This window comes from Scyliorhinus canicula, chromosome 3 (assembly GCF_902713615.1).
Source record: "Scyliorhinus canicula chromosome 3, sScyCan1.1, whole genome shotgun sequence".
NCBI classification, from domain to species: domain Eukaryota; kingdom Metazoa; phylum Chordata; class Chondrichthyes; order Carcharhiniformes; family Scyliorhinidae; genus Scyliorhinus; species Scyliorhinus canicula.
Genome location: NC_052148.1, coordinates 74,000,160 through 74,012,180, shown reverse-complemented (window position 1 = coordinate 74,012,180; position 12,021 = coordinate 74,000,160). Strand labels below are relative to the sequence as shown.

Below are 12,021 nucleotides of genomic sequence, written 5' to 3'. Positions count from 1 at the left end.
CTGGAGCCCCTCGTGCAGGAGTTGAACTCGCAACTTTCAGTGCTATCACTGAGCTGTTGCTACCACTATTATACCCTAGTTATGTAGACTCAATATTAGGATTCTTAAAGTATAGAAACAGAGCATAAGGATTGGATAAGCATTTGAAGAGGAAAAAAGGCACAAGAAAATGGTTTCGCTAGTGTCAATTGAAGAGCTAGCACTGGCACAGATGTGATGGATTGATGAATGAATCCTTTCCATCTTGCAATTTCTATGACTCTTAGAAAAAGTGAACCAGCCTAAAACAATTTTCAGAAGAGGCTTAAAGAAAGAGAGCACTCTGGAAATTGGATAAATATTTGAAGGTTAATGTCACAAGACTATGGGAAAAAAGAAAATCAGGGAGTGTGACTAATTAAAACAATTTGGTATAAGAATGATTGATCAAACGACCTTGTGCTGCACGGTTAGATTTTACGAATGTCTCCACCAGGTCTGCAGCTCACTGATGTTACAAAACTAAGATACAAATATATCCCTGTGCTGTCAATGTACCTGCCTGCAGTATTATGATTTTGGAAGTTTAACAAACTTAAAGGATCAGCAATCTTCAGGAATGCAACTCCGCTCCCCTCAGGAGTGTGACCTATTATAGCTTCTCCAATACAAGGTATGCTGTTAAATGATAGACCAGTGCGGCCTCTCAATTACTCATCTATTGTCAGGTCTTGAAATTAACTATGCAGACTAAGATAATCCCAGGTTTGAGTTCCAATCTGTGTTAATTCAGTTTGGTGGTTGCAGGGAGACATTTGTCTCTGTATCCGTAGGTTTTTGATGGGACAATCAAGTTTTTTTTTGTTCTTAATTGCTTGGAGTGATTTTGGTTGGAAAGTGAGAACTCTGGGGAAATTCAGCTCAGCTATTACCTTCACTCCCCTCAAAGCAACTAACTGACACAAGGTCTACGTACAAATCAAGGCTTTAAGGAGAGGAGAAAGTTTATTTATTAAACGAGAGCACATAGTGGAAATATTCTCCTCAAAAGATACCAGGAGATTTGCATCATCTGTTTACCTCAGCCTGACGCAAAACCTTGAGTCAAAGCCCAGGTCAGATCGAATGCCAAGCAGTGGGAGTTAGGAATCTGTATCATTAATCTGTGTGCATAATATTGCACTGTACAATTCTTGACCATTTATGGCAAATTACCTGCACATTTACTGTGACTAAGTTACAGAAGCCGACGATCATAACCACATTTAGCTTCAAAGTCTCTTGCAGAACTATTAATCTGCATAGAAGCGAAACGTGAAAAGCAAACTGCACAGTGGACCTGCTGTGAGAAAAGGCTTCACCAAAATGGTATTTCAATTAGTATTTTCTATGTTTGCAATCGATGTGGAAAAAAAATCAAAATTAACATCTTAAAAACCAGAGTTGAAAAGGTGGGATATGGCCTTTTTAAACTCCTAGCACAGGGTGCCTGGACAATAAATTTCTTAATATCAATCTATTAAAATCCAAAAGCAAGATCAGACAGAAATAGTGGATGTGATCTTTCAGGTTTGAAACTGGCTAATGGATGAAGTACTTTTGCCCTGGGTGGCATCAAGATTTTGGTATTTTTGCAGCTGCACCCATGCACAAGAGTGAATGCCATCATTCTTTTGACTTGTCTTTTATAGCTGGTGACGGACCTTTTGGTAATCAATAGGTAAAGCATTCCATTGCAGCATACCCAGTATTTGCACAGTTCTAGTAGCCACATTTCTATGGTTGGACCAGCTGAACTTCTAGTTAATGGGATTCCTCAGGAATGTGGAGATTGTAATTTACGAAACATTACAGGGAGACGATCTGAAAATTTGCAGATGACATGGATCTGTAAATTTAAGAAAGTGATTATACACAGCTAGTGAAATGAATGAGTATGAAGTGATATTTTAGAAGGAAGAATGAAAGACAACACAGATTAATTGGCACAGGGGGTACAAGAACAGAAACCTACTTTTGTATTTAACATAGACAATGGGAGCGTCACCTACTTTCAGGAAGGCCCTTGCAGCAAGTGCCGATCAGGCAATTAATTGGGAAACATCAGGCATTCCACAGGATCAACGACCCTGGGAGCAGAAATCTCACGCTCATGCCCCTCCCCACCCCGGGATAGCTCGTGGCCAAAGGCTGACAGCTTTACATTGCTTGCGCATATTAACTTTTAGAAGATGTTTAATAAGTGGGCCTTGCTATAAAAATTCAGGGTGTATGGTATAACATACCAAGATGGATAGGCAAGGCAGAGTTATAGTAAATGTCAATGAGATGACTAGGGTTTGACCTTGACTTATGACATTGAAATTAAAACTGTGCACATGAATATCTTCCATTAAGATCTATATGTTCTATCTAATGTAGACCAAGAGGAATCTGTTGTCGTACAATATATTTCAAATGCAATAAATTACAAGCATACTTCAATGGAAGGAAATCCATTTTACAATTACAGTAGGTACCTTGATTTTATATATAAATAGACTCTAGCACTATAATGTACCTAGTACTGTGTACCTAGGGGATTCACTCAAAGGAAAATGGTAGTACAGTGGTTAGCACTGTTGTTTCACAGGGCCATTTATTTTCTAAATGGGAAATGCTTAGGAAATTAGAAGCACAAAGGGACTTGGGAGTCCTTGTTCACGATTCTCTTAAGGTTAATGTGCAGGTTCAGTTGGCAGTTAAGAAGGCAAATGCAATATTAGCATTCATGTCACGAAGGCTAGAATACAAGACCAGGGGTGTACCTCTGAGGCTGTATAAGGCTCTAGTCAGACCCCATTTGGAGTATTGGGAGCGGTTTTGGGCCCCGTATCTATGGAAGCATGTGCTGGCCTTGGAAATGGTCCAGAAGAGGTTCACAAGAATGATCCCTGGAATGAAGAACTTGTCATATGAGTAACGGTTGAGGACTCTGGGTCTGTACTCGTTGGAGTTTAGTAGGATGAGGTGGGATCTTATTGAAACTTACAGGATACTGCGAAGCCTGGATAGAGTGGACTTGGAGAGGATGTTTCCACTTGTAGGAAAAACTAAAACCAGAGGAAACCATCTCAAACTAAAGAGACGATCCTTTAAAACAGAGACGAGGAGGAATTTCTTCAGCCAGAGGGTAGTGAATCTGTGGAACTCTTTGCCGCAGAAGGCTGTGGCCAAATCACTGAGTGTCTTTAAGACAGATATATAGGTTCTTGATTAATAAGGGGATCAGAGGTTATGGGGAGAAGGCAGGAGAATGGGAATGAGAAAATACCAGCCATGATTGAATGGTGGAGCTGACTCGATGGGCCGTGTGGCCTAATTCTGCTCCTATGTCTTATGGCCAGTGTCCCAGGTTTGATTCCGGCTTGGGTCACTGTGCGGAGTCTGCACACTCTCCTCGTGTCTGCGTGGGTTTCCTCCGGGTGCTCCGGTTTCCTCCCACAAGTCCCGAAAGACGTGCTTGTTAGGTAATTTGGATATTCTGAATTCTCCCTTAGTGTACCCCAACAGGCTCTGGAGTGTGGCGACTAGGGGATTTTCAGTAACTTCATTGCAGTGTTAATGTATGCCTACTTGTGACAATAAAGATTATTATTAAAATGGAAAGTTGAAATTGCACAAAGTACAAGGCATAGTGAAAACCAACTTTATTAACCAGATAAATTGTAAAATAAAAACATAAGTAGCCATCCAAATTGTCTTGGAAAGTTGGTATTCATCAAATGTTATTAGAAGCATATTGTATCAAAATAAAGTGATATTTAAAGGCAATGGAGAGTAAGTAACAAGGTATATTTGCAAGATAAATGTGAACATGAGGCAGTTCTGCAAAACAGGAATAGACTCTGCATTTGAAGAGATATCTAATGTGTGTTTCCAGTAACAAATAATAGTATTTGATAGAAACATTACACACAATTGCCTAAAATTCCCATTAATGCAACATGTAAACTTAATTACAAAAACAAATTTCTTGACAGGAAAGGTGTGCACAACTGTTAAGTGCATTTATCGGTCTATGTTATTGCAATTAAGAAGTTCACTTATTTAAATTACAAATACAAGCATTTAAATGTGTTGTGCCAAAACAAGAGGTTGTGAAGGTTTACGCAAGAGGAGACCAAGAACCCAAAGCTAGTTGAGTGAAAGTAATTAAATGCATAAGCATGTACTTTTTTTTGTTAAAACTGTTAAACATGCCGCACTGAGCTTGCAGTTCCGTGTTCTGGTTGTTAAATGTTACTGTTTGGCATTAATTCCGTTTAGGCAACACCTTACAATATCTTCAAAACAAAATAAATTTGTGGAGCACACCACACTCTGAACTTGGAACTCTCTTTCATAAAAAGATATTCCAATCTTTACTGGAAACACAGCAATTTTAAAGGTCAAAAGCAGATTAAACAAGCACCGTCTGATTGTAAGGCACCTGGCTGAAATACGGTCTTATTCATGTACATCTGGTTAAAAAATAGAAAGATAGAGAGCAACATTAATTTCCCCCATAACACAGCATTTCTGACCTGATTTAAGGCAACACTACTATAATAGGGAGTATTTTTCCATTATGGAATTATGATATGTATCGTTTAGTCACTCTGGAGTTTAGAAATCATGAATGTGACATATTGTTTAGGTTGCCCCATTTATTACATCCGGGTTCACATGGGCTTCACACCATTCACTATTGCGACGCACAGTTCTTGCGCAACATCTTTGGAATAATCAAATATGCCTTTTCACGCCATAAACTTAAAAAATATATCATACATAGGCTTTACAGCAAATTTGTATCAATACTGCAACCGTACATTTCGTTTCTCATACCAGTGCATACGCACATGCAGACATTAATCACTCCGTTCTGTACTTAAGAGCAAATATAACATGTTAAACATGATTGAACATGTGCAGAACGATGATTTATAGGATGCAGAAAAACATAGCAAGTGGATTGCCTATTGCACCGTAACCATACAGATTGCAAAATTACAAAATAAACTATTGCATGAACACTTAAAAAGTAAATCTGGCCAAACATTCATCGATCTGCATCAGATCTTTAGTTATTTGCTAAACTAGATGCCTGGCCAAGACCAGCTGTTTGCTTTTTTAAGTAGGTTGCAGTTAATTTTCCTCTTTGTCACAAAGTTCTGAAGGAAGGAATTTGTACTGTTGCTGCCGAATTTGCGCTAGCTTCTTACGGGCATCTTCAAGTTCTCTCTCTTTTCGCAGCATTTCTTCCTGGGCTGCAATGATCTGTTAAAGAAAGGAGCAGGTATAATTCCTTAAGGTAACTAAAACTGGTCATAGAACTTCCTACACAGATGCAATTTTTAATTACTCACTCAGAATGTGGGTGTCACTGGCAAGGTTGGTATTTACCATCCATCTTGCTTTTAATGTGGTGACACAAAATAGATTTAGCTATGTCACTTCAGTGGGCAGTTGAGTCAGTCAAAAATGTTGGTGCAACACTAGTCATATGTGGGACTCATTGGGAAATGAGACCAGGCCAGGATTCTCTGGTCACCCAGCTGCATGTTTTTCAGAGGTGCTATAGACCAGTGAGCCTAACGTCTGTGGTAGGAACGTTGCTGGAGTCCATTATCAAGTATTTCATAGCCCAGCATTCGGAAAACAGTGGTATAATCTGACAAAGTCAGCATGGATTTACGAAAGGAAAATCATGCTTGACAAATCTACTAGAATTCTTTGAAGCTGTAACAAGTAGTGTTGACCAGGGAGAACCGGTGGATGTGATTTATTTAGACTTTCAGAAGGTTTTTGACAGGGTCTCACATAGCAGATTATTATGTAAAGTAATTGAAAATTTTTTTGGAGTACAAAATTATATTTTTCCAAATAAGGGGCAATTTAGTGTAGCCAATCCACCTACCCTGCACATCTTTGGGTTGTGGAGGTGCGACCCACGCAGGCGCGTGAAGAATGTGCAAACTCCAGATGGCCAGTGACCGGCCCACGATCGAACCTGGGTCCTCGGCAGTGAGAGAATTTGTAAAGTTAAAGTGTGTGGGATGACAGGTAGTGGCTTGAGATGGATAAAAGCAGTAGGCAGTGACTAATGGGGTAACGCAGGGATCTGTGCTAGGACCCCAACTGTTCACATTATATATTAATTATTTGGATGCGGGAACTAAATGTATTATCTCCAAATTTGCAGATGATACAAAGTTGGGTGGGAGGGTGAGTGTGAGGTGAATGCAGAGATGTTTCAGTGGTATTTGGACAGGCTGAGTGAGTGGGCACGTGCATGACAGATGCAATATAACGTGGATAAATGCGAGGTTATCCGCTTGTGTAGCAAAAATAGGAAGGTAGATTATTATTTGAATGGATATTTGAAGAGAGGTGGATACTCAGCGAGACCTTGGTGTCCACGCATATCAGTCACTGAAAGTAATTGAGTAGGTACGGCAGACAGTAAAGAAGGCAAATGATATGTTGGCCTACATAGCAAGAGAATTTGAGTATAGGAATAGAAATTACTGCAATTGTATTGGGCATTGGTGAGGCCACACCTGGAATATGGTGTGCAGTTTTGGTGTCCTTATCTGAGGAAGGATGTTCTTGCTAGGGACGGAGTGCAGCTCAAGTTTGCCAGGCTGATTCCTGGGATGGCGGGACTGTCATATGAGGAGAGACTAAGTCGGTTCGGATTATATTCATTGGAGTTTAGAAGAATGAGAGGGGATGTCATAGAAACTAACAACAGTCTAACAGAATTAGACAGGTAGATTCAGAAAGAATGTTCCGATGATGGGGGTGTCCAGAACTAGGGGTCATAGTTTGAGGATAAGGGGATAAATCTTTTAGGACTGGGGTGAGGAGAAATTTTTTCACCCAGAGAGTGTTGAATCTGTGGAATCCTCTACCACAGAAAGTAGTTGAGGCCAAAACGGTGTGCAATTTCAAAAGGGAATTAGATTCAGCTTTTGGGGCTAATGGGATCAAAGGATATGGGGGGAAAGGCAGGATTATGGTAAAGAATTTGATGATCAGCCATGATCATAATGAATGGCAGAGCAGGCTCAGAGGGCCGAATGGCGTCCTTCTGCTTCTATTTTCAGTGTACTTTTCGCTGGTGGTGGGATTCTCTCTTCCCACTGCTCATCAATGCAATTTCTCATTGAAGCCATCCCATGCCGCCAGGAGACCCATGGATCCCAACGGCCAGAGAATTCTGGCACAGATTTCCTTTCCTTAAGGACATTGTTGAACCAGTTGCGGTTTTACGACAGGCCGACAGCTTAATGGCCAATTTGTTCTTTCAAACTCTCATGATGGAATTTAAATGAGTGACCGTTGGATTTTACTGGTCCAGTAACATAATTTACTGCCACACCCCACTCAATCCATTGACTTACCTGCGCAATGCCTCCAACCATCTTACTCTTGACAACAACATTCTCCTCTTCTTGATCATTGAATGCTGCAGCCTTCTGTGCAGCCTTTACGAGGTTGTCCGATGCTCTTTTCACAGCATTTCCTGCAGTCTACAAAAAAGTACAGTTTAAGTAATGGTTCAAAATGAAAATGCTAGCACTAGAGCTTGTCTATACGCTGGGGAATCATTGAAACAACTTCCACCTACTGGAGTTCCACAAAAAAGCCTTTTTCCTAAATACTAAATGCAATAGCTTGAAATAAACATCTGCAATAAAACCACTGGGAATGTAATGTTATAAAAGATCACCTGTGGTCTCCTCAATTATTCTAGAAATGATCAGGTTTGAAAAATTAAATGCCAAATTAAGCATTATTACAGAAAAGGAAGGTTAAATTGCACGGATTCTTATGTAAGTGAATTGATAAAAGGGGTATTGTGATAGTATTACAGGCGAATCAACCCACAAAGACATTGCATTAGATGACAAAAGGAGATGTAACTTTTGCAGGTTCTTCCGCTCATCCAGCTTCAAGTACAATTTCAGGATTTTTGCTGCTTTTCCTCCAAAGTTCAGGATGAGTGTGTGTATTGTCACAGTAAACCTGTTACTTCACAGGCCTTGTGGTAAATGTGCAGTAGCCAGTGAGAAATTCTCCAAAACTAAACAAGATTTAGGATTTGAAGAGCTGAAAGTTTCCAGTCCTTGACAGCCTCATGTGAAACATTAGAATTTGAAATCGCTTGCAGTTTGAGATACTCTGAACTTCTCTACCTTCCTGCCTTGCAACAGGCGCCAACTTTAAAAAAAAATCATTTACGGGAAAGAGCAATTTGACAAGGAAATATTCAATGAATGGCACCACACTGGGAAGTCCTGAGCAACAAAGAAACCGTGGCATGTTTGTAAATGGATCTCTTAAGAAATAAGGGCAGGTTAATAGGCTGGTGAAAAAGGCACATGGTACAATTGCCCTTATCGATCGTGGCATAGATTACAAAAGCAAGGAAGTCATGTTGAAGTTATACAGAACATTGGTGAAGCCACAGCTGGAGTTGTGTGCGCAGTTCTGGTTGCCAGGAAGGATGTGATTGCACTGGAGTGGGTGCGGAGGTGTTTCATCAGGATGTTGCCAGGAATGGAACATTTACATTATGAAGAGAGGTTGGATAGGCTTGGGTTGTTTGCGCTGGAGCAGAGAAGACTGAGGGGCAACCAGATAAAGGTGTACTAGAGGGACATGGACAGGAGGGACATGGACAGGATAGATAGGGAACAGCTGTTCCTCTTAGTTGAAGGGTCAGTTGTGAGGGAACACAAGATCAAGATGAGGGGCGGAAGGTTCAGGGTGTATTGAGGTCAAACTTTTTTACCCAGAGGGTGGTGACACTCTCGAACGCACTGCCTGGGAAGGAGGTAGAGGCGGGTTGCCTCACATCCTTTAAAGAGTACCTGGATGAGCACTTGGCAGTCTTATGATCCAAGTGCTGGCAAATGGGATTCGGATTGGCAGATCATGTGCCTTTCATGTGGCGGTGCAAATTGGATGGCCGAAGGGCCTTTTCTGCACTGTACATATCTGTGATGTGGGAGTCGCTGGTTGGGCCAACATTTATTGTCCATTCCTAGTTTCCCTCAGAAAGTGGTAATGAGCTGTCTTCTTGAATCACTGTAGGAACATCCAGAATGCTGTTAGGGAGGAAATCCAGCATTTTGCCCCGGCGACACTGAAGGACCGGCAATATATTTCCAAGTCGGGGTGGTGAGTGACTTGGAGGGGAACCTCCAAGTGGGGTTACCAGGTATCTGCTGCTCATCCTTCTAGATGGTAGTGGTCGTAGCCGAAAGCAATAACATACTCTTACACCTTGTTGCAGTTACCACCCAGTCCCATTGTCCTGAGTGCCCTCCATTCGAGTGACCATTTACCGTGCATTAATCTGGATAGTGGCTGCCAACAGGTCACTCTAACAAATGGGTGAGTCAACAAACTGAGAAGTCATTAATCAGAAGCAGGAAGCTCAGGAAATATTAGTCACCGCCCAGAGACAATGAGGCTAATTCCAGTACTTTCTTCTACCTTTCATATTAGATTCACTAACACAACACAGACCAGACTGGGACCCTCCCTGGTCTGAACAATTTAGTACCACAGCACATGGTGTATTACTTACTGAGTCATGGGGTGATGGGGAGCCTTGCTGTACAAGGCAGCATGGCTTCAGAACTTTAAATCAGACTATTCCTAAAGAACATTTACTGAAAACAAACATTAAAGACCTAAGAGTTTCTAATAGAATGTTTAGAATCTCCCACTAGAGGTTAAAGTACTGGTAATCTGCAATACACGGAATTTAGTTTGTATTTGTGTGCTCCATTAACCATGGCAGGTGTGGCGGCTTCTAAAGTGCCAAAAAATTGACCTATTTAAAAATCAAAAGATGCAATTTAATTCGCACTGTATACATATTACATACCTGGAGTCTCCTCATAGCTTCCGAATCCTGATCCGCTTTCACCTTACAGGCCACTAACAGTTGAGCTGTGGATGCTGCCACCTGTTTGGCTGAAGAGATCAGTTTCTCCTCACTGGCGTGACCCTGAACTGCAGCATTGGCTGCTTCACACAAACTACTTGTAGCAGCAGCAACCATTCGAGCCTGTAAAGACAAGTATTTTATTCAGCTTGCAGTCCAAAGCAAAAACATCAAAATTGCTAGTTTGAGAACAAACAGAAATAATCCTCTGTTTATCATAATTCGGATCATTTGATTTAAATCAAATAACCATTTTAAATGTGAAAAAACTACCTCCAACAACATTAATATTGTTTGAATGTTTCCTTGCAGTTCCATAAAATCATATAGTCAGACCTTCAAGTTCCTATATTTTTTTCCCAAATTTAGAGTACCCAATTATTTTTTTCCAATTAAGGGGCAATTTAGCCTGGCCAATCCACCTAACCTGCACATTTTTGTGTTGTGGGGGAGAATGTGCAAACTCCACACGGACAGTGACCCAAGGCTGGGATTCACACCCGGGTCCGCAGCTCCGCAGTCCCAGCGCTAACCACTGCTCCGCTGGCCGCCCCCAAGTTCCTATTTTTGGGGCGTGGGAGAAGACATATTCTAACATTATACTCACTGCTGAAATGAGGCCTTGGGACCACTGGCCATCATCCGCTGCATTTGCTGGTACAGCTCCAACCTATGGTGAAAAAGAAGTACAGAGTCAAGAATCACCATCCTACAATTCAGCAATTTAGTCAGGTGAACACATTTAGGAGTAAACTAGGTAAAAACTAATAGCCTTTTTTAAATAGAGTGGGAAGAATAGAAAGTAAGATTGGTAATTAGTCTTGGTACAATAGTCATGTATTGAACTGAAAACAAATCCTGAGGTGGGCTGGTCCCAATAGCAAGTGCTGAAATAAAACTCAGTCTTACACAAGACAATACGGATATGAAATTACACTTGGTCTTCGTGTAATACTGAGAATATTTGCATGTAGAATGCTTTAAAAAAATGATGTGGACAAAATCTTGCCTTCATTCACGTGGCAATACATATTTTTGATTATTCATAGGCATTGTCAAATTAATTTGAAAGTGGGCACCAATGCATATCGGAGAATTTGTGAAATTATTGACACCGAGTTACTGCTTACCTTGCCTTGAGCCACAAGTTCTCTCTGAGCAGCAGAAGCAGCTTTCACAAGGGCACTGGTTGCTGCAGCGATTGACTTGGCTGCCTCCAGGATCTGTTCTTCAAAGTTAAGGCTTTCATCTGCTTGCTGTTGGGTCAAAAAAAAGTAGAAAAAAATTAAATTCGAATGAAAATCCTATTGAAAGGGTAATATGTTAATGAGCAGTATATTGCAAAATCAGCAAAATTAGTACGAATTTAAGGATAATTGGAGAATTTTAATAAGGTTATGACAAATAAGTGGTAGAATTTTGGATAATTGAGAATTTTAATAAGGTTATGACAAATAAGTGGTAGAATTTTGGACAACGTGCAAATGAAAGTGAGGGAGATACTTTGCACCACATTCAGCAAAACATATTAGATGCATTACCCAATTAAAAAATGAATTATACAGATATTCTATATTTTAATATATCACTTAGGATGCTGTAAAGTCAAGAAACTGTACAAATATGTTTGATGTATAGTTGAGTTTTAGCTAACAACTTAATATAGCAAACATATCAGACAGTCGCTTGTAACAATATTTGCATTGTGAATATTTCTAATCACAAAATAGTGATACTGTAATTACTGCTAAACAAATTCCTCCACTATATAGAAAATGTATCTAGAGTTATGCTCAGGTCAGAAAATTTACATCTGAATTCATCCAAATTAAACTAAAAAGCTTCTGTAATATCAAGGTCAGAAGAACTACGGGCATGCATATTTTAATGGAATCAATAGAAGTTCAGTAAAGTGCAATGATGGATTTGTAGAATTTTGTTTACATTTAAACTGTGAAAAAACACCCAACAGTACAGTTACAGGTTTTACCCCTCCCAAATGTAGGTTATATATGGAGAGAATATGCTGAGCTATGCAATACCAAGGGTGAAGT

General features: G+C 40.2%; 1 protein-coding gene across 4 annotated transcripts in view; it reads right to left on the bottom strand.

Annotated features, from left to right (window-relative positions):
* Positions 1-3,651: 3,651 nt before the first annotated feature.
* The window catches only part of tln1 (talin 1), a 287,368-nt gene continuing 278,998 nt past the window's right edge, over positions 3,652-12,021 (bottom strand). For 3 of the 4 annotated variants that reach the window (XM_038790731.1, XM_038790732.1, XM_038790729.1), the window contains 5 exons: positions 11,098-11,223; positions 10,575-10,637; positions 9,908-10,090; positions 7,410-7,538; positions 3,652-5,280 (listed from right to left, as the gene is read on the bottom strand). In XM_038790731.1, coding sequence (XP_038646659.1) covers positions 5,149-5,280; positions 7,410-7,538; positions 9,908-10,090; positions 10,575-10,637; positions 11,098-11,223 — 633 coding nt within the window. In that variant the 3' untranslated portion in view covers positions 3,652-5,148. The remainder of the gene's footprint in view (positions 5,281-7,409; positions 7,539-9,907; positions 10,091-10,574; positions 10,638-11,097; positions 11,224-12,021) is intronic. The other variant, XM_038790733.1, reaches the window with a different exon arrangement.